The sequence below is a fragment of the Diceros bicornis genome, chromosome 12 (assembly GCF_020826845.1).
Source record: "Diceros bicornis minor isolate mBicDic1 chromosome 12, mDicBic1.mat.cur, whole genome shotgun sequence".
Taxonomy (NCBI): domain Eukaryota; kingdom Metazoa; phylum Chordata; class Mammalia; order Perissodactyla; family Rhinocerotidae; genus Diceros; species Diceros bicornis.
Genome location: NC_080751.1, coordinates 19013772 through 19037487, shown reverse-complemented (window position 1 = coordinate 19037487; position 23716 = coordinate 19013772). Strand labels below are relative to the sequence as shown.

At 39.4% G+C, this 23716-nt stretch overlaps 1 protein-coding gene across 1 annotated transcript in view; it reads right to left on the bottom strand.

Moving 5' to 3' along the window:
- GFPT1 (glutamine--fructose-6-phosphate transaminase 1) overlaps positions 1–19177 on the bottom strand; it is a 55038-nt gene extending 35861 nt beyond the window's left edge. Inside the window, exons 1-3 of the mRNA XM_058551048.1 lie at positions 19007–19177; positions 8330–8437; positions 5546–5653 (exon numbers count right to left, since the gene is read on the bottom strand). Of these exons, the coding sequence (XP_058407031.1) occupies positions 5546–5653; positions 8330–8437; positions 19007–19013 (223 nt within the window). The 5' untranslated portion in view covers positions 19014–19177. The remainder of the gene's footprint in view (positions 1–5545; positions 5654–8329; positions 8438–19006) is intronic.
- Positions 19178–23716: the final 4539 nt, after the last annotated feature.

Below are 23716 nucleotides of genomic sequence, written 5' to 3'. Positions count from 1 at the left end.
ACTTTTCTGGAGGCTTAAAAATTTTCAAACTCAAAAGTTAAGGACAAAAAGAGTTAATGTGATTTTTAAAAATCTATATTTAATCCTTGCCTTGAAAAACATCAGTATCATTTTAATTAGACATGTAAAAATAAATTCATTTTCTCAAAGTCACACAATCTTATGATTGCAATTTCTTTGGTCCCCAGTAAATGTAAACATATCTCACAATATAAACTGCAATTATGGAGAGCTTCCAAAATCAAAGACTAGGTCTTTCAGAGCAACACTATGAAAGTGTGGGGTTATAGGCTGATGGTCCCTTATCTTGAAAAGCAGCTTTCTAATTCCTTTTCCCTATGAGCTATCTCTTCTTGCTTCTTTCAGGAAAAAAATGGACGGTTCTAGTTACATACTAGTAATGTCCCCCCTTCTAATTTCCTAAATATAAAATTCCTTTGGCTAAGAAACCAGCTAACAAAGCTTGTCAGAATTAGGTCTAAATTAAGAACAAACCGCTCGGAAATCTGAATAGGAAAGTCCATGCACTTTAGCACACGGTCTTTGTGGGTTTTATACTGGCTAATCAGAGGTCATTCTAAAACACAAATCTGATTAGGAAACAAGGTTAAAATCCTTGAATAGACTTACATTGCTTAAAAAAGTGGCTTGTATCCCTACCTGCACATATGAATCATCCTAAACCCACTCACAGGGATCCGCAAGAAGACCCTGAAATTCTAACATACAACAAGAGAACCATTTTCTCAAGATAAAGCTCCCACACCTTTTTATGGCATACAAGGTCCTTCACCATCTGGCCCCCACCTACCTTTCCATCTGCATCTCCCACCCCACTCCAATTACTCCTCAAAGCTCTCAACCCACCTTTTAACAGCTAACATTTACTGAGAACTCACTTCATGCTAGGTTGTAAAGACTTCTCACCACACTATCCCCACCACTGTGACCCACATGACCATCATCTCTCACCTGGACTACTTCAACAGAATCCTAACTGCTCCCCCTGTGTCCAATCTTCCCTCTGTACAATCTAGTCTTTGCACACCAACCAAAGGGATCCTTTCAAAACAGAAGTTTTATCATGTCACTCCCCTAAACAAGATTTTTCAATGGTTTCCCAGGACATGCATAGTAAAATCCATCATCCTTAAGACCCTACATGACCTAGCCCTCAGCCACCTCTCTAGCTTCATCTCCTGCCACTCTCCCCCTCACTTCCTGTGCTCTGGCCCCAGTGACTTTCAGCTGAAAGCAGGCCAAGCCCACGTGGGGTCTTTGTACTTGGTGTTCCCTCTGCCTAGAATTCCCTTTTTTAGACAATCACATGGTCTCTGCTCAAAGGTCACCTCTCCCATACTTTTCCTTCGCTAATCACTACCTAACATTATATATTTGTTTGTTATCTGGCCATCTCACTAAACACTAAGTTCCATCAGGGCAGAGGGTTTGCCTATCTTGTTCTCTGTTTTGTCCTCAGGGCCTAGAATAATGGCTGGTATATAATAGGTACTCAATAAGTACTCATTTTGTTATTGAATCCTCACAGTACTCTGTGAGGTGGGTACTAACGTCTCCCATTTTACAGATAAAGAAATTGAGGCTCAAAGAAGTCACAGAACTTGTAGGTTTAATAGCTAATAGGAAGTAGAGCTAGGATTTAAACCCAAATCTGTGACTCCAGAGCCTAAGATTAAAACCACAATGGATACTCTGCTGTACTATTACATTTGTGATGTTGTCAACCTGGCTTCCATCAGAATTTGAGTTCTACAAAAGCAGTAGATTGCCTTATTATCTTTGAATCCTAAGCACTAAAATCTCTATAGGGCAGATACTCAAATTTTTATTGGATGGCTCAATCAATGAATGGATAAAATCATCAATGTATTCTTCCCTAGCTTACCTGTGTTCTAAATAATTAACATTACCTGATAAATGACCTCCAGAAAAGTAAAAGATTAGTGTTAATCACTATTTAACAGGCTAATGCAAGCAATGAAAATATCTGACTAGTTTTTTAGGCTAACTATAATTAAAGCAGTATCTCTCCCCACATGCTGGCAAGCAATATTGGAGAAAGTAATCTGTAAATTGAATCATTTCAAATTCATGGTAATTACCATACCCATTTCACTGCTGCAAAAGGAATATTATCTAACGTCTAATAAGAAAAACAATCATTGTTATGACAATAAGGACATTCCTCACAACAAATATTTCATACATTTTATAAATTAAATCATGACAGGCCAGCCCCGTGGCTTAGCGGTTAAGTGCGCGCACTCCACTACTGGCGGCTCGGGGTCAGATCCCAGGCGTGCACCGACACACTGCTTCTCCGGCCATGCTGAGGCCACGTCCCATACACAGCAACTAGAAGGATGTGCAACTATGACATACAACTATCTACTGGGGCTTTGGAGGAAAAAAAAGGAGGAGGATTGGCAATAGATGTTGGCTCAGAGCCAGTCTTCCTCAGCAAAAAGAGGAGGATTAGCATGGATGTTAGCTCAGGGCTGATCTTCCTCAAGAAAGAAAGAAAGAAAGAAAAGAAAAAAAGAAAGAGGAGAAAGAGAGAAAGAGGAGAGAGAGAAAGAAAGAAAATCATGACTTCCAATCCTTGACTCTTCCTTATTCAATCTGTTACCTCTGTTCTAAAGCCCTTTGTTGAACCTTAAGTCTAGATAACCCCCACACTCAGTTTTCTCTTCTCCTCCAACCACCTAAGCCAACAAGCAACACTGAAGAAAGTCACAAAATTCTATAAATTGAGTCCATCTCAAATCTGTGGTAATTACCAAACCTATTTCACTGCTGCCTTTTAAGGAACATGGATCCATGCTCCTTATTCATTAAGCTGACAGCTCACTCAATTCCCCAAGCACTCATGACGTCTTTTCTACTCTCCTTATGCCTCAGTCCTACCTATAGCCCCTCAATTTCCACTTCACTCAGCTCTTTCCCCTCACCTCATAACTCTGTTTTACTTAGCTTTTCTTTTACCTTTGACTCCTATAAAGGCTAACTCCCTACTTGTGCCTTGACATTTCAGAGCTATAATACCTCAATAACTTCCTTATTTGATCTTCTATCTTCCCACCACCTTCATACCCAAGGCTTCTTACCCTTCTGCATACCTTTTCTCCTTCTCTCTCTCTTTTTTTCCATTAGTTCAAACATTTAAATTTCCTGGCAATAATACTCAAATACCTATGCCCAGAGATAACAAAAGTTAACGTACAGCCATTTGTGTTTTACATCTTTTTTAAGATATAAACTGCAAGAAAATCTTTAATTTTTGTCACTCTCTAGAACAGTAGCCCTGCCTTTGCCCCAAACTTCACTGCCTTTACTGCCGACACCATCTAACGACAGTACCTACTCCTCTATATTTGAATTTCCTCATTCATCTGCAAAATGAAAATGATAATTTTCCCTACTTCATGGGTTATAATGAGGAATAAATGAGTTAACACATGCAAAGCACTTACAAGAGTGCCTGGAACCCAGAAAGCAATCAATAAATGTTAGAGCTGCCAATAACCTCTTATTCTACCAATCTAATGGCCTTTTATTTTCTGAGATGTCTTCCTTCCCTTTTGTCTTAACAGGTCAAACATATTGAAACTTGCTGGGAATAATAAAATAAACATTACAAACATCCAAATATCCATACCCAGAGCTAACAAATGCTAACATCTAACCATTTGTGCTTTAGATCTTTTTTAAAATCTAAAATGTAAAAAATGCAGTTGATACCTCCTTTACACCCTGCCCTATCCCATTCCTCCCAGAGGATTCTCAAGTTGATGTACAGCTTTCCCACCTGTACCATTAAACTTCTATTATGCGAGCGTGTGTCCATAAATGATAGTATTCTTCTGCGTTTTTTAAACGGTCCTATACTTTACATATCCTTCTGCAGGTTGCTTTTTTCACTCAACATTAGGTTCCCGGGATTTATCTATGTCCCCACATGCAGAACCAGATCCAGTGCACTCCCTTCACAAGCTACACATGGTCATTCACTAGCATTACAACTACTTTTCCTATTCCCTTACTGGTAGACATTTAAGTTGTTTCTAAATTTTGCTGCAATCAATCTTGTTGTTATGTCTCCTCGTCCACGGTGTTTTTTCAAATATATGCCCAAGAGTGAAAGTGCTTGGTCATAGGCATACAGGCATCTCCCCTTTAGATATTGCTAGATTGTTCTTCACAGTGATTTATCAGTTACAAATTCACCAGCAATGTCCATAAATTCTCATTTCTCCACTACTTCCTGACTTTCTGGCAGGAAAGGAGGAGGTATGTTTCAATATGCTGACATTCCAACATGGTGATTCTAGTCATAATCTACCTTTCTAGCCTCCCACACCTGTCTACCAATAACGTAGATAAAAAGGACTACCTACCACTCCATCAACAAACTTGCCTTCCCTCTTCTTATCTTTACCCTAGCAATTCCACTCTGAAGATTCTTCCTTCTCACCTTCACTGCCCAAATATAATCAGTAGCCATTCCCTATATATGCCAAGTCTCCCCAACTTGTGGGAACTCTCTCTCCCCTGAATTACAGCAATTTATTTATTCTCTCCTATAGAATCTCCTATACTCAGCCTCATATACAGGACGTAGTATATGAAGTAGACAGAGTACTTATACTATAGTTTTTGAAGTATAATTATTTGGGTGCCTGCTTTATCCCTAGCTAATCTTACCCACAATATACACAAAATAAGTATTGATTTAATTTTTTAAACAACTATTACAAAGCTAAATATTTGGTTTATATGAAAAAAAATGACTAAATCTATCATTTTCCTCTTCTACTTGCACTCCTTTGACAATGATTATGATGGTATCCGTTTGAGCAAGTACATAAAAAAACTCTTGTTTCCTGGTTTTTGTGGGGAGTTTTTAAAATGTTTTTTCAATCAATCTACTTCAAAGTTTTTGTTTTGTTTTCAAGTTTCTTATGAAAAAATAAAATGTATAAGCATAACGTTATGAGCTAAATACTGAGAAGTATATCCTCCTTAATGGAGCATGTATCTCTGGGCAACTACTTTATGCCAAGGAAATAAGAAAATCGTGAGGAAAAACATGATACTTACCTGATTATATCAGACCTACTAAAGGGTGCAACATCCAGACTTACTATACATCTAAACTAGGCATTTAATCCAAAGTGAAGACAACAACCAAGTGAAGATACATGAATAAGGGCACCACTAAAAATGCCTTTCTCCTAGGAACGGCCCTTCCTCAGGAATTGTGGCTACTTCATTTGAGGATACTGAGCTTGCTCTGAACACAATGCACCTAAATAATTTCCTTCCCTAGTTAATATGATCACTTTTGAAGCTCAAGTACATTTTAAACAGTACAGACAGTACAAAACTACTTTTCTTCTTGCTCTTCAACTTTAAGTAGCACTATCTTAAAATGGGCCCCAAAATATGAGAGAGAAGGTGATTTAGTGGCAAAGGGAAAGGGAAGAGAAGGGGAGGGGGACACAAACCAAACTAAGTACATTACTGTGAACTTCTTCATCCAGTGCTTTCACTTTCCCTTTCTTCTTTATGAGCTGGATTTTGCAGGCATTGGCTTCCCAATCTTTGTCATTGCCTCCATCAAATCCCACACCTAAATCATTAAGAGGTAGAAAAGCAAGATTTAGAAACTGGCTATTACTTAAAATATCATTGTGAGGCAAAATTTTTAATTAAAAAATACTTTCATCCAATTAATTCATTTATTTATCAATTCAACATTTACTGAAAGCCTACCATGTGTCAAGAACCATGACAGTTCCTAGAGAGAAAATGAAAATAACTCAGTTCCTGTCCTCAAATTCCTAATAGTCTACTGAGAAGACAGACAAGGAAAAAATGATTGTGGTTTAGGTTATAATAAAAGTACTACAGGTTACAACTGGAGTACAATGGAGAAAGGCAGAAGATGGGCACCTAACTCAGAAAGGGGATAAAAAGAGAATGTCAGGGAACACATCTCTTGAGAACCTACTTAAGCTCCTAAGGAATTTGGAAAGGGTGCCCTGAAGGTATTGGAAAAGCAGTGAGTAGTTTCAAGTAGAGAAATCACACGGCAAAAACGTTTAGAAAACTCTCTTTGAAAACAGTATAGAGGATAGACTGGAGGGGGAGAAAGAAGAAGAAACCAGCTATCAGAAGTTATAGCCATAGCAAAGCACAAATGAGGAGGGCCTGAACTAAACAGTGGTAATGAAGACAGAGATAAGTGATACTGAGAAGTAGAACTGACTGCAAGTAAAGTGAGAAAGCAGAAGTCTGGGATACCTCCTAGGCCAAAACTTGTTGAATGATTATTGATAAAAGGAACACAGAAAGAAAAGAGTGTGGAGTGGGGTGAGAACTGGAGTGTATTCAGTTCAATTCTGCACATGCAAAGTTTACAATATAGTGGAGAAATTTATCAGAGAGAGATTTCTAGGAGGCAGTGGGAAATACACATGTGCAGCTTCGGAAATACATCCAGATTGTAAGTCACCAACACATAGGAGGTTGATGAAGTCAGAGCTCACCCATCAAGATACAAAGTAAGAAAAGTGGGCCTAGGAAAGTATCTTAGAGAACATTAATGTTTAAGCAATAGGTGAAAGAAAAGGAGCCCCAAAGCAGACAGAAAAGAAATAATCAGTATGTTAGGAAGAGAACGAGAAGACGTGTTGTCAGAGAAGCTAAGAAAGGAGAGAATTTTAAGAACAAAGGGGTTGAGGAACTGACTTTCCATTATCTGAAGAAAGTCATGGAACATAAATGCCCATTATATCTGGCAATGGTAAGTGTACAGAAAAGAGTTAACACAGTAGGTCTGATACTGCTATCCTTAGAAAGGCCTGCTTGTAAAGTTGGCCCTTGGCTGGCATCTGGGAACTTGGATTTCAGGAGGGTTCCCACTAGCCTAACTGATTACGAAAATGGCTCACTGCACCTGAACTGTTGGTGCAAACAATGTGGCTTATGCTGAACATCTGCTTCCTTTTTAGGAGTCTGGAGTTTTGGTACATGTTAGGCAGAGGATGTCTACGTGACCAGCCCCCCGTAAAAGCCTCTGGCACTGAGTTGCTAATGAGCTTCCTGGTACACAACATTTCACACATGTTGTCACAACTTGCCAGGGAAATTAAGTGCATCCTATGTGACTGCAATGGGAGAGAACTCTTAGAAGCTCGTGCCTGGTTTCCTCCAGACTTCACCCCACGCAATTTTTCCCTTTGCTGATTTTGCACTGTATTCTTTGGTTATAATAAATCATGTAATAAATATATGCTGAATCTTCCTAGGAAATCACTGAACCTGAGTGTGGCCTGGGGGACCCCTGACACAGTTAAGGGAAGGAGCTAGAGTAGAACAAAGTTGACAAAAAGTTATTTTTATTTGCTTTGTCATTTATTTAAGACAGAAGAATCTTAGGCAAGTTTATATGCCAAAAGCTTAGAATCCAGAGAGAAAAAGAAATAAAAGTTACAGGAAAGAAAAAAAGATAATTTATAGAGTTAGGCCTTCAAGAACTTTGTTCTATAATGAAAATGCTCCAGGTGATTTATGTTTTTATAGTAACATTATTAACAAAAGAAGAAGATACCCATAAGAAGCAATACTCTACATAAAAGGTAATACTGTTGAGGGGCCTGCCCCGTGGCTTAGCGGTTAAGCGCGAGCGCTCCACTACTGGCAGCCCGGTTCGGATCCCAGGCGCCCATGGACGCACCGCTTGTCAGGCCATGCTGAGGCGGCGTCCCACATAAAGTGGAGGAAGATGGGCACAGATGTTAGCACAGGGCCAGTCTTCCTCAGCAAAAAGAGGAGGATTGGCACGCATGTTAGCTCAGGGCTGATCTTCCTCACGAAAGAAAAAAAAAGGTAATACTGTTGAAATTACATGAACCAACCCTTTAAACATGATAAAATACAAAAATTCTTCAAATTAGATTGGTGGTTACCAGAGGGGAAGGGTGGAGGGAGGAAGGTGAAAGGGGTGACAGGGCACATGTGTTCAGGGATGGATGGTAATTAGTCTTTGGGTGGTGAATGTGATGTAGTCTACACAGAAATTGAAATATAATGATATACACCTGAAATTTATATAATGTTATAAACCAATGTTACCTCAATAAAAATAATTAAATAATTTAAAAAAATTCTCCAGATTTCAGATTTACCTGAAACAACAAAATAGACATTACTAAAGAATCCAGTCACCTAAAACAAACACAAAACCTCTCTATTTAGATTCAAGAATTATGCAAAACCCATAATATTTTTTAAAAGGAAATACCAGCAGAATCATATCCTCTGTACTCCAGTCTCTGAAGGCCTTTGATTAGGGTCTCCAAGATTTCTCGTCTTGTGCGAGGAACATGGTAGTTTAAGTAAGCAAATATTCCTGCAAATAAACAAATATTTAAGAGAAAATTGTGTCTAAATAATCAAAATTAATATGAAAAAATCCTCATTTGCATAATTATATCTAAGATATGCAAAAATGTGAAGCTAGAGTCCATCTTTAAAAAAGAAAGAAATCCTCATTTCAAACTGTTTAAAGGCAGTGAAACTTTTTCAAAAGGGAATTTCTCACAAGTATTAAAGATTGAAGTAAATATGTCAAAATAAATGTCTAGTCTTTTCAAATAAGTTTATAAGGCTGGTTCACTTATCTTCCATCACTGCCATTTTGTCAAGTGAAATCTAATTTCTAAAAACTAATCAATCAACAAATTTGTGATTTATGTCCTAAATACTGAGCATATGTTTGAAGAGAAACATTTTCTGAAATAAGTATTTTAAGCAACATAAGGGCCCTGCAAAACTATACAGATGGAATAATTTTCCTACTTCCAATGACCACGCTATCAATAACATTTAGGAATAAATAACTTATAAGTATCAATGATGTGAAAAATACTTACAACCTAAATAATCTAATAATAGGGAAAAATGGACTAAAAATATATACAATCATCTTAAGAGAAAATGGCTTGAATCACTTGTTCACAGATCCTAGCAAAAGACAACTATGAGACATGTTAACAACTTGTGAATTCACAGAAAATGAGCAATCATTTGGAGAAGCAAAACTAGAAATAAAAGGACTAGTACAGTGTGAACTGAGCCAGGAAAGCAAAGTGGTAGTAGAACACAGGTAGAGAAAATCCACATTTTAGGAATAGCAGCATGGAAATCATCTGAGGTTTTCCATGACGGTGCTTTGCCCAGGATGGGTACAGCTTAAATATAGAAAAACTGAAGACCAAAATACAAAGAAATATAAGTTCAAGTTGCTTATTTATGAAAGAACTCTCCTTTTTCTTACTATATTATACTATAATGCCACTGATTCATAAGAGGATTAAATTAATTCTGTGGGGTGACTAGTCCACTTCCATTTGAAAAGGTCTCTTTATTTCTATAAAGAGCTTGATCCTATCAAAGCATTTCAGCATACAAAAATACCACATTGCTAATATTCAACAAAAAAGCCATCATAACGTGTATGATCACCATGATCAGTACGGCGTAATCTTTTTCAAATAAACTATCACGCCCTTCCAAAAAAATAAATACATGTTTTAAAACTAAAATCCAAAACAACCTGAAACAATTGTTTGAACATTCCCAAAGACTTATAGAAATCCTATATTTCATTCATATTCAAAAACAAAAACCTTACAGTTGTAAAGATTTTTTAAGTTATTATGTTGTACAGCATCTCACTTTCACAGAACCACAACCCTACATGAGTCCAGCGTTTTGTTATTACTGCTGTTCCTTCGTAATATATCTGTAATACGAACAAACTAAACCACTAACCAACTGTAAATCAAACTTCTATGTGTTCTACACTTTTTTCCCCCATGGGTAACTGACCTTAGTTTTCTGTGTGCATTTAATCTTTACCAATCAGTCCCAAATAAGTATTTTTATTAGATCATTAAAGGACAATACATAGAATATAAATCTTTTCCCAAAATACTTTAATATAAATGTGCTAAAGAATATTGATTCTCAACTAGTCTACTCCCCACCACTGTGACTAGCACCAGCTAAATCTGCTAAAGAAGGACACAACCTAGCTCATTTCAAGGTTATTAACTAATAAAATATATTACACTGTCAAGAACTGCTTGCAGTCTGAGGTGCTCTGGAAAGTCCTGAAGAGGAAGTTCAGAGCTGCCAAATCCCAATAATGCAGTATATCCACAAAAATTCACTATTAAATCACCTTTTTTTAAAAAATGTTAATTCTGCTGTTAAAAGTAATACATTTGGGGAATTAAAGATTAAATACAATAATCAAATATCAATTTAAAAAACTTAAATGCTGACATAAAACCAACTGTTTTTAAGACAAGTTATAGACCCAATACATTTTTCAAAAGAAAATTCAGTGATGCAATATTAAATTCACTGTTTTCAATACATGTAACTTAAAAGCATTCAACTTTGATATTATTTCTAACTTCAATCTCCTTGGTTTAACATTGTGTGAATCTTGAGATCTCGAGTACAATTGCATAGAAAAAGGAATCTTCTAAACCAATACTCATCTCCAAACAAAATTACAAGATTCTATTTTATAAACTAATAAAATTCACACTAAACATTTGTTAGCTCATAAAAAAGTATTCTCACATTGAAGAAACTCTGCGAATTTTTTTAACTCATGTGTCCCCAAAGTTTTCCACTAGACCACCCTGCCTCAGCTTCCTCTTCTGTGCAATGAACAAGTTTTACTGAGAGATGGGAAAACAGGTTTCACAGCAAGTCCAACAAGTTATCAATTGGTAGTGGCTGCAGAGAATACCATTGAAAAGGATTCAGTGGCCCCACTTCCTAAAGAGGAAGGAAAGCCGTGAATGATTAGCAACATCTATTACATGGGGAGTGACAGCACAAGGGCCACATACGTCCTACCTGATGTTTGAGCACACTTACCATCCCTTCCAACTTGAGGTTCATGATTTCTGAGGGTTCTTCTCTGATTGCTTTAGAGACATTCCTGATGAATTTGACACTTTAATACGTCTACAGACTGCACTTGTCTCCTGAGCCTCATTTCTTTTTTACAACACTTACATGATTTTGTTCTGTGTATCATTGTATTTACCAAATTAAAACTGGAAACCTGGTGAAAGGCTTTATTATTTTCGAAGTATATTGTTAAGAACTAAAAGCAAAGTAACATATAAAATATGAGGACATTTTTCTACCAAACCACATTATTGCACCTAAGAAAATAACACTCTAATATCACCTAATACAATGTTCATATTCAAATTTTTTCTATTATCAAAAAAAGGTCTTTTACAGCTGATATGTTCACTCTAGGATACAATAAAGGATCATATCTCATATTTGACTGTTATGTCTCATAAGTCTCTTTGAATCCAGAATGGTCTCCCCAACTGCCCTGTTTTCCCCAAGACATTGACTTACTGACAAGCTGGGGCCAAGCCTTGTTGAATGTCTCACCTTCTGGCTGTGTCTAATTGCTTCCACATAGTGTGATCTAACCAGTTCCTCTATTCCTTGTTATTTCCTGTAAACTGGAAGATAGATCTAAAGACTTGATTGAGTTAGGTTAAAAACAGAGGGCAAGAATTATTAACAAGCATGTATTTTATATTGTCTGTTGGTCCCTACTACTAGTGATGCTATGATTCATCACTGGCTTAAGGTAAAGGGCAACTTAGCCTACAATGTTCTGAAAGCATCTTCAGAATACTTTCTAGGGCTTTAGATATTGACAGCATTGATTTTATGACATTCATATTTTCTTTCTTTGTGGTCCATATAATAATGGTGCATTTCCCAAACAGTGGCATCTTAGATTCAATGAAATACCATATATCAAATTCCATTTCAAAACCTGCCTTTTCCTTGAGAGAGGAAGTAATGATTACCAATAATCATTACTGTCATTTTTGGGTTCACTATTGGAACAAAGAAAATGAGAAGAGTAGGAATAGAGGAAAAAGCAGGAGCAATATTTCTCCTTATATAACTAAGCAGGAACTGAAAGGAAGAAAAGGATGACACACGTAAGAGAAATTTTCTAAGATCAAAGTAATAGAGCTGGGAGAAGGAAGAAAGAGGATTAACCTAAGTCATCCCTGGTTAGGAAAGTGGGAGATAAAGAGGTTGAATCTGTCCATTTTACACACCAACCCCTTGAAAGCACTGTTGGCCCAAGACAGTCCACCTGTTGAGATTAGTGGATTATCTGTAATCATGGGATAGCTGGGAAAATATAATGCCAAATAACCAGCCAATCAAGTATGTAGGAGATGTTTACAAGGGAGGCACTCATAACTCAAAATGGTGCTTATTTGAATAAAAATCACTAGATTGATCCCTATTTCGGGTCTTTGACTTGTCTTATCAAACCTCCCAATAAACAGTTCTGCTTAAAGTAACTACAGAAGCCTAAAGATCAATTCTCCACCACTCTTCAGTAATTGCTCCAATAGCACACACAGTAGTTGTATGGAGCACAGGAAATTTTCTACTCCCAAATCAGCATGTGCTTCCAAAGTGTAAGTTTTCTTATTAATGGAATATACTTGGAATAAATACCTCCCTAACTGGAGCAGATGCTTGCACCTATAGGCACAATTCTCAGAAAAAGGCAACTTAAAAGTCAATGACATAAAAGCACTTATGAGCACCTTAACAAAATATTCAGACACAACCTGGATCACGGACTTGACACACCTGGTTGAAAGCAATCTAGTTGTAAGTAAATGAAACCTTATTGAAATGAAAACAATGCAATTTAGCTGACTAATCAAATCATTAAATTTCCTATGCCTAGTTGAATTTATGTTCTGATGAATAAGAAATTTTACATTTACATATTTTTTCACTTGACAACTTCAATATTTTGAGACTCTGGACACTGTGATTTATCAGTGTTAAGTGTTCAGATTCATTCTCTAAATTTTATAATTTTTGAATCAAAATCCATCTACAATGCCACTGAAGTTTCATTTTTAAAATTTTTCTGGGCCGGCTCCGTGGCATGGCCACGGTTAAGTGCGCACACTCGGCTGCTGGCGGCCCAGGTTCGGATCCCGGGCGCGCACCGACGCACCTCTTGTCAGGCCATGCTGTGGCGGTGTCCCACGTAAAAGTGGAGGAAGATCGGCACGGATGTTAGCTCAGGGCCAGTCTTCCTCGGCAAAAAGAGGAGGATTGGCATGGATGTTAGCTCAGGGCCGACCTTCCTCACAAAAGGCAAAAAAACAAAATAAAATTTTTCTTACAGTTACAAATTAATTCATTATCATTGTTAAACTTTCAAATTACAGGGGCCAGCCTGGTGGCACAGCAGTTAAGTTTGCGTGCTCCGCTGCAGCGGCCCAGGTTCAAAGGTTCGGATCCCGGGCATGGACCGACACACTGCTTGTCAAGCCGTGCGGTGGTAGCATCCCATATAAAGTAGAGGAAGATGGGCGCGGTTGTTAGCCCAGGACCAAGCTTCCTCAGCAAAAAGAAGAGGATTCACAACGAATGTTAGCTCAGGGCTAATCTTCCTCACAAAAAAAAAAAAAAATTCAGGGCCGGCCCCATGGCTTAGCGGTTAAGTGTGCGTGCTCCGCTACTGGCGGCCCGGGTTCAGATCCCGGGCTTGCACTGACGCACCGCTTCTCCGGCCATGCTGAGGCTGCGTCCCACACACAGCAACTAGAAGGATGTGCAACTATGACATACAACTATCTGCTGGGGCTTTGGGGAAAAAAAAAAGGAGGAGGACTGGCAACAGATGTTAGCTCAGAGCTGGTCTTCCTTGGCAAAAAGAGGAGGATTAGCACGGATGTTAGCTCAGGGCTGATCTTCCTCACAAAAAAAAAAAAAATTCAAATTACACAAATGCTACAGAATGAATTGTGAAAATCTCCTCTTTCTACCTCCATACAGGGGAGACAACCACCATTAATCCCATATACCCATTGTCCCAAGCCTTCAACTAGGAATTTTTCTACATATACGGACCTAGATGCATGTGATGACACTATAGTTATTGTTCAGTAATTTTTTCGCTTACTTAAGATGTTGGAGATCTTTCTATGTCAGTACAACACATGTACCCTATTCTATTTAATGGCTGCCTCCTAGTCCATAAAAGAGTTATCATATTTTACCTAACCATTCCCCTATAGACTGAGGTTTTTCTAACTCTTTGTAATTACAAACAATGATGCAATTAAACTTATACACATCAACTAGATATTTGTCACAAAACATAGTCAATACTATAGTGGAGGCACATTCTAAAGGTAAGATTCCTTTAGAAGATTAAATATTAATTAAGGTAAATTTTCTACACTTCTAAAAAACACAAAGAAAACATTACATAGAGTGACACAATGAGGAATTTCAATTATTTGTGTGTTTCTTAATTGTTTAAAATCTTTTTCCTATTTATAAAATGCTGGTTCAAGTGTCCCCTACTTTGTCGTAAATACATGTTGCCACTGGAAGGAGCTCCAACACACTTCTCTCTTGCACATTTAACATTCTGGAACTTAAAGCACTGTTTAAACCCTGACACCTCTAATTATACACTCCCTCACAGTCTACCTATGTCATCATCTTTCCTCAGAAAAAGCATGCACTTCCTGCTCACAAAGCTTCAAACATTCCCTCTCACCCCCTTCTCTCTGATCAATCACATCAGACCACAATTTTTCATCATCCTGACAAGCCAGCAGTTCTAGGCGCATTATGCTCTCACTCCTGTGTCCCTGAGCACCCCTACAGCGAAGTCCATCCATTTCAGGTCATTCATCCATTTCAGGTCCACTTTCATATGGGTCCTCCCACCTGCTGACCAATCCTATTAATCATTGCTCGTCTAACTTTCAAACTTCCCCAGATATTACTCTGAAGTCTAGAATCTAGACTACTCTCAAATCTCCATTTCTCTCTTCCCAGCTTCTTTCTCATTTTTCATAGATTCTCACTTTACAGAATTGAAGTCTTTATCTTAACAGTAAAATAACCTATATACCCTCTTATCCTTCCTTATTAGCTCAAAACAGAGAAACATTCCACCTACTACTCCCTGAACCAGCCTCTCCTATTTGTAACTCTTGATAAGTGATTCCTCAACTTTGTAAATACTTTGTTAATATCAAAGTATTTTAAGGATCCTACACAAAGGGGGTTGAATTTTTATTATCCAATGATCCAGAACAACTTTTATTCAATTTACAGATGATGCTTAAGGTATGAATCAACCAATGGACATCCTGTAACAACTTCACAGCTTACAGATCAGGAACCGCAGCTCTAGAACTCAACTTTTCACCTCTATCAGGCACCTCAGTTCCATGATACTCTCTACTTTGTTGGTATACTTGCCCTCCTCCTCAACACAAACTCAGGTCCTTCTGCCTTCATACATGCAAGTTGTCTAACAATTTCTTCATAGCCAAATGCAATTAACTTCTCTCTGCAGTACTAAACATGAATGACCTTTTTCTACATTTGCAGACTCTGCCCAAGGCAGTATACTACTTTGGAACTCTTCTGTCTCTAACCACTGTTTTTATGGCCGCTTTTCCTGGCACTTCTACTTCTTCTTTCAAACCCGCTGGCAGTAGTTCTCAATTTATTTCTAACTCTGTGTATTGTTGGGTAATATATGCCATCAATGATATCTCTCACAGTGTACTAGTTCTCTACAAGCTAGCACTATTCCTCAACATAAAAGTCCTGCCTTATTATCAGAACATTCCTAACCTAATCGGTCTCTGGATTTCTATGCACTCCACTTGGTCTCTAACATGGCAACAAACAAGGATTGTGTATTATCACCCACACCTGTTGCATGTGTATTCGGTTTCTGCCAATCAGGAAGCAATTCACTGAAGGCAATTCCTTTGTTTTAGTCATCTGTCCAAAGGGCACAGTGCAAAGTATAAAGCCATCATTTCATTTTCTAGGTACCTGAAATGTACAGTCAAAAATTCCCAAATCACAGTAAGAGGACACTATTTTGCAGGATGCTAAATAGGGATGAGGTGAAAGAAAGGTTCCATAATTAAAGATCTAAGAAATACTGGGTTAAACAAAGTTAACAGAAGAGGTTTATCTGCAGAACTTCCTAGAACCTTTAATCTTGCTAATTGTGAATCTCCAAAAGCAGAATTTCCCAAACTTGTGTGTTATAAAACTCTTTCCCATCTTCTACTGCTCATTACCAGCACTTATGAACTTCTCCCGTTCCAGGGAACACAATTGAGAAAATGCTTATCGAGCAATTAATTATCTTCTTTCACAACTACTTTATATCCAGTATGATTTCTAAGAATATGTTAATCGTACTGGTTTTATGATTCATCCAAGCAGCCAGTCTCAGCATCCCTCAATTACCCCCAAAGTCATTAGACAATATAATTACAAAACTTTTTAAGGATTCATTTCAGGATACTTTTAAACTGCAAGCTGTCTCACTGCTTTTAACTATGACTTCATTTGCAAAAAATCCATTTATATACACCATCGATCAGAAGGGTATAAGCCCACATTTATTTAAAAAAAAAAGCAAAATATGCTAAAAGGTGTGGGTAGCTTAAGTGACTTTTTTTTTTTAAAGATTTTATTTTTTTCCCCCCAAAGCCCCAGTAGATAGTTGTATGTCATAGCTGCACATCCTTCTAGTTGCTGTACATGGGACTCGGCCTCAGCATGGCCAGAGAAGTGGTGCCTCAGTGCGCGCCCGGGATCCGAACCCGGGCCACCAGCAGCGGAGCTCACGCACTTAACCGCCAAGCCACGGGGCCGGCCCTAGCTTAAGTGACTTGACACCAGCTCACCAAAGCCAAACGTGAAACAGATAAAGGACAAACTTTATTCCAAAGAACCAAGAATAAGAAGAAGATAAAATAAATTTGAAAAATAGACATACTATTCTTCTCTGGAAGATTCACAACGTTTATTAGCACATTAAAGGTTCCAAGAAGTCCTCCAATAAAAAAAGCCAGTTCAACACTGTTTAACCTGTTGCTCCTCAAATTTACTTGACCATAGAATCTTTTTTTTTCCTAATTAACATTTATTAACATCCCAATACAACCTGGCAAACATTATAACAGTTTCATCACTATATCCGATTGGAAAAAAGCATATCACAGAATTATTAGCCCTCATTCTTCTGCTTCAACATTTTGCAATGTTGCAACAAAATAATCTTTTAGAAAAACTTCAATAGGCAGCAGGTAATCAGAAGGTAAACTTCTAACTTTTCCCATCTAATCCCATTCTCACTCAACTTCTCTGCCTCGAAACTTTCAATGATTAAGATGTGGGAGGAAAATAAAGACAAACTTGTCTTCTCAACAGTTAACTTTCAGAGTTTACATACGAAAGGAAATATATTCTGGACCCTACTCCTGGAACCATGCAAAACTCTGGTCTGGGTTAAAAACAGGACCTTACAAATGCCTCAAATACCAATTCTTTATTTATTGGTTGTAACCTGTTTCCTCAGCAGTACAAACTGTGGAATGGGGATGTTGGCTATGTGAAAACTCCCAATGTTTAGTCTCCACCCTAAAAGCCTCACCCTTATCATCGGTAGTCGCATACCTCACCACTCAGGAACAGTTAATTACCAAATAAAGCACGCTGGGGATTAACCAGTTTGCAAATTCACTACTTCACAGCTGCAAACTAAATTATGTGTTTTGCACAACTGCTCTACTAACTAGACATAGCAAAAGTATTACTGATTCTAAAGTCAGCTCTGCTCTAATAATTTCAGCAAGCTATTTATAGGTGTTTCTGTTTTTGTGTTTTTTTTTAATCTACTCTAAATTTAAACCTGCTCCTCATTTTCAGAAGCTGAAATTAGCATAAAGTTAAATACAGGAAAAATATACACTAATGAGATAAGCCACTCCTGCTCAGTTCTTCTTACAAAAGGCTAAAAGAATAAGTTTTCCAGACAGCTCTAATTCTATCACAATCATACTTCCCTGAAAAAAGTGTTCTTTCTTCCATGGGTAAGGTCAGTTGTAAATTTCAATAAGAACGGTAAGAATACAATTCTTTTTACTGACAATGACCAAGTTAATACCAATTTTAGAGCATATCAGTCATTTCAGATATAATTCTGACGACAATCCCTTTTAACTGACACTTTTAGGTAATATTAAAACGAGTTAATCTCAAAACATGGAATAAAAGCTCCCAAACTTTACGTCTTAACTGTTCTAGGTAAAACATTTGTTAAACGTTAGACAAATATTGTTCTTAGGTTAAGTGTTTTAAATGAGTGTATATGCAAGTGAGAAATGATGTATGATCTACCGCCACGGTCACTTCCGGACTTCTCCCACCAGGGGTCAGGTCTAAACCCATTCGCCAAGTTATTGATTAGCAATGGTTTCTGTTGAGACGGGGGTGGCAGGAAGTAAGATCATGTGTAATGCCATTGTCGTAGCTATAGCTATAGTTCTGTTTTCTATTGGGCCTGCCCGAAAGAAAGCAACTAAAAATAAATATTTTAAAAAGGTAAATCCTAGAAGAATGCAAGATAAGTTCAAAGAGACCTCACCTGATGTTCCACAGGTTGCCTCCCTCACCTGGTGGACTCTTGAAGACACTCCCCTCCACACCTCACTTCCCTCTATTCTTTTCCAATACAGACATTTCTCTTCCCTCTTGGTTCTCTCTCCACGCAAAGCCGCAGCCTTGGGCTACCCAGATCCCCTCTAGGGCCCGCTCTCCTCTCAGGTGCCCGCCTAGGTCCACTACACCCCCTCCGACTCGCAGAGGCCGGCCCCTGGCCCCAGCACCCTCAACCACTGCGGGACGCCCCCCACCCATCACCCAGACTTCGCACCCTCCACACTCCCGCTCCAGCCCCCCGCCTCCGGCCTAGGCGGCGTCCTCAGCACATCCCAGCACCGCCTCGCAACACGCCCCCCGCCCGCGGCCCCCTTACCGCACATGATGCAGGCAGCGCGGTCAACAGGACGAGCGGCGAGCGGCTGGCGAGGTCGGGAGCGTACACACGAGCCCGCGGGCCGATCGGCGGACCTACGGGACAGCGAATAGCCGACACGACTCCCTCGGGGATGCGACGGCTGAAGCAACCACAGCCTTCTCGGCCTCCCGGGCTCGACAGCAACTGCCGCCGGGCCCCGCCCCTCGGCGCGCACCGCGCCGCCGCCGCCACCGCCCGCAGGTCTCATTGGGCCGTGGCCGCGCCGCTCACGCGCAGATCCCGCCTCCCCGCGCCGCCCCGCCCCAAGCCCACGCAGGCGCTGGCCTGCTGGCAGCGGAGACGTGGCACCGGCTCGTGGCCGCATCCGCCTGAGGTTCCTGGAGCCGCCCTGGCACCCCGGCGCGCAGCGGGAGAGACCGCGCCGCGGCGGAGGAAGAAACTCGGTGGCTGGCAGGGAATGACGGAAGAATAAGGAAAGAGGAGGAGGGAATTGTTAGCAAAGCAAATAGCGTTGGGGGGCGCGCCTAGTGCAGTCCAGGGCCCCAGGCGTCGGTACCCCACGAAGCGGGGAAAGGGGAGGAGGAAAACAGGAGACCTAAAAAGGGGATCCTGGGGGACAAACAAACAACTCAGGGTGGAAAAGGGGCATAAGGCTGAAGAAAAATTGCACAAAGAATTGAGTGAGGTGAGGGGAAAGAGGTCCCAAAATTCTCACTGCAAAGCGCCATTCAGGTTCGGCCAGTCTTTCTGGTGACAGGCAATTCAGTTCCCGACTTAAGCTCTGTTTAATATGCTTGGCTTCTAAAAGCCCTCTGCACCCCATTCCCACCCCCATCCGTTGCCTCCCTAACCCTCAGTTTTTTGCAGAGGGGGAGGGGTGGGTTGTAAGGCTCAAGTATCCAACATTATGCGCCTGCCTTTGAGAAACTTGGCTGGCCCGGATTTCTGATGGCCCACCCGAGATGACCGTAGGAAGTGCCTAGATTTGATAGCCTGACGTTTGACTCATAAACGATTAATTCTATGAATTAATGCACCATGCCTGCCAAGAGAGACTTAATCAGAGAGAGATGATGTTTCTGAGAATTTATTACCTGAGCATTTGCTTTAGGAAGATTTAAATGGTATCTTTAGTCAAATGTAGATGTTTATCATAACTCTATTAATGGCTCTAAACTAGAATCAAAGCAAAACTTGCATGGCATACAGAAAACGGCATGGACTTCTGACCCCAGATGTCTGGTCTTACCTCACACTACTGCTCTCTTCCTACCTCACCTTCTAGCCCTTTACACTCCAACAATGCTAAACAGTTTCCCAGCTGGGCCAACATTCTCAAATCTTTTGCACACATTGGTTACTCTTTGTGGAATCCCCACCCCATCTCTCCTGAATTGCCACCTCTTGGGGAAAACCTATTTTGTCTCCCCAGACAGACTTAAGGATATGCATTAACCTCTCATTCTTTGATCTGCCCCTTTTAAACAATATGCTTCGATATTTTATGATGTTTTGTGTATTTTCCTACTAGGCTATAAGTTTCTTGAGGCTAGAACAAGTCTTTGCATACCAAACACCTAGTATAAACCCTAGCACAAAGTAAGGGATCAAAGATGTTTCGAATGAGTAAAAAAAGCCATATGTTCTTAGGAGAATTGACTTTCTATGGCTGGTTATATGATCAAGTAAGCAAAGGGCTTTTCAGTTTTTCTTAGAGTGAAAAAAATGCCTTTTTATCACTGGCCTCAAAGAGAGGCAGGAAAGTGTCACATTTAACTAGTCAAAGTATTTCTCACCCGAAAGCCCTTTAATATTTCAGGCCTTTCAACAGGTCCCTAAATCACCCAGAGCAAAGTTAAAGAACAGTGAGCTGTTAACAGACAACACATTTCTTAATTCAAGAGGCAAAAGGCTCTGGGGATGTACATCTTAGCCTCATCTAAGAGGTTCTGGTAAGACCTCAGTGATATTGCCAAGGAGTCAAGGTATGATTCCAATGTTTGAACACCACCTTTGTGCAGTGTCAGCAAACCTGTCGATGCCACAAAGAGAATGCCAGCAGTACCACCCAAGTCCTCATGCTCAAAGTAATAATCTGTTGAACCCCTTGCTTTCTTCTGCTGCTTGTTACTCCACCATGACTATCAATTTGTCTTATCCATCTCCATTCTACAGCTATTTTGGAAGGGGCTTACGCACAAGTTGAGAGGAAGAAAGTTTGAAGGCCAATATTTTCCCAACCCAACCATGAGCAACCTCACTAACCCACTGCAACAAAGAGCCCTTTGTAACCATGTGCCAGTCAAGACACTGATACAGAAGAACTTTGACCCCTATCTATAAGGAGCTTTGCCTTAGCTGGACCTTTGGGAATAAGGGCTGGAGGAGAAAATAAATGATCTGTGAAGGACAGGGGACATCTGGGTCTACTTACACATCTGAGGAAATGGAAAGGATTTTCTCTCCTGATAAAAGTTCTGAACTAACTGAAAAAAAAAAAAAAAGTAGTGATGGTAAGAGGATGTCATTCTTCATCACCTCTTTTGTAAGTCCATTTCCCTGTTCACAAAATCAGTCCTGTCAAATCTGATGGCTCTCAGCCCCCTCTTGGCCTTGCAGCCTGATGGAAGGCCATCAGGGCTTCCAGTTGCCATTTCTAAAGAAACGTAGAATCATAATTGAAATAGCTTTATCAGATTTTTCAGTGTCCCCACATTTGTGATTTTTTGTTATCGCTTATCTGAATTCCAAAAATAAACAGCAATAAAATTATTAAAATAAAAAAGGTCTGGGTACAAACTTCCACTTATAAATAAGTCCTAGGGATGTAATGTACAGGATGGTGGCTACAGTTAATAATACTGTATTGTATATTTGAAAGTTACTAAGAGAGTAGATCTTAAAAGTTTTCATCACAAGAAAAAAAATTTGTAACTGCGTAGTGATAGATGTTAACTAGACTTATTGTGGTGATCATTTTGCAATATATATGTCTATCAAGTCATTATGTTATACATCTGAAACTAATATATGTCAGTTATATCTCAATAAAAAAGACCTGTGCAAAACAAGAAGGTGGGAGTGGGAGGAGTTGGTCCCACTTTTTAGGGAGTTTGTGGAGAAATGTACCACAGTGGACAGAGAAGATGGTGGCAAGTATCAAAGGAAAAAGAAGCAGGTGGAGCCAGTAAGGCCTCTGAGAAGAAAGAAATGAGCACAAGAACAAAAGGCACCAGTCAAGGCCTCAGAAAGACTCCTTAAATGAATCCCTTTGCTTCCACCACTACCCCAATTCATCCTATACACCTTCACACCAGAGTGACCTTTCAAAAACATAAATCTGATCCTGTTTCTCCCTGCTTCCAATTCAGTGAGTACCCTTTACCTGCAGGATTAAGTCCAGACTCCTATGCACACACACGGTTATTCAGGAACTCATTCCTGCCAGTTTTATCAGCATCATCACCCACCACTCTATTCAAGTATCTTATGGGCTAGCTATACTAACTACTGCCAGTTCCCTAAAAAAGAATGCCATCTCAAACTTTTGCATCTTTGCATTTGCCTCTTTTTGAAAGGAAACATTAAAAAGGGAACCAGTTGTTAAATAATCAGGTCTTGACTATAGAGTACTAGATAGTCACTCACAAAATGGGATTATAAGGGGACCCTCGTCCAAAATTACCTCTACACCTTACCTATCACCTTGCCTAAACTTTACCTGTATGCATGTATTTAATGCAGAACACATCCCCCTCCCCAGGAGACCTACATTAAGTCATTATCACCTATTAACACTTTAGAATGAAACTATTTATAGGATTACTTTTCATTTGGATACCAAGTGTGAAAAGGTCACCAAGGAAATGCAAGTTTAATGGGGCTAAAGATAATTCTGAAATCAAAAGCAAGGCAGACCTGGACAGATTACTTTGGTTGATGACACTGGGCAAGAAAGGGAAAATATAAGGGCATGTGGAATTGAGTATTGGGAGGGAGAGGGGGTCAAGATATGGAAAAAGGAAACAGAAATAAGTTGGTGATGAAAGCAAACTTTACCCACTGTAATGGTTAATTCTATGTGTCAACTTGGCTGAGCCACAGATATTTGGTCAAACATTATTCTAGAAGTTTCTGTGACAGTGCTTTTGGATGAGATTAACATTTACAACGGTGGGCTTTGAGTAAAGCACATTGCCTTCCATAATGCAGGTGGGCCTCATTCAATCAGCTGAAGGCCTAAAAAGAACAAAAGACTGACCTCCCCAGAGCAAGAATGAATTTGCCAGTAGAACTGGACTTGGACCACAACACCAGCTCTTCCCTGTGTCTGCAACCTGACAGCCCACCCAACAGATTTTGGACTCACCAGCCTCCATGACTGCATGAGCCAATTGCTCAAAATAGATCTCAATCTCAATCTCTCTCTCTCTCTCTCTCTCTCTCTATCCTATTATACACACACACACACACACGTATGTATACATATATACACACGCATATACACATATGTATACATACACATATATATGCACGCATATATACACATATGTATACACATATATACGTATGTATGTACACACGTATATATGTGTACACATAGATATATATACTATTAGTTTTGTTTCTCTGAAGAACGCTAATACATCCACCTAATGTTGATTTTATTGATTTCCTCAATGTTGAATATATGTATTTGTTTTAAAT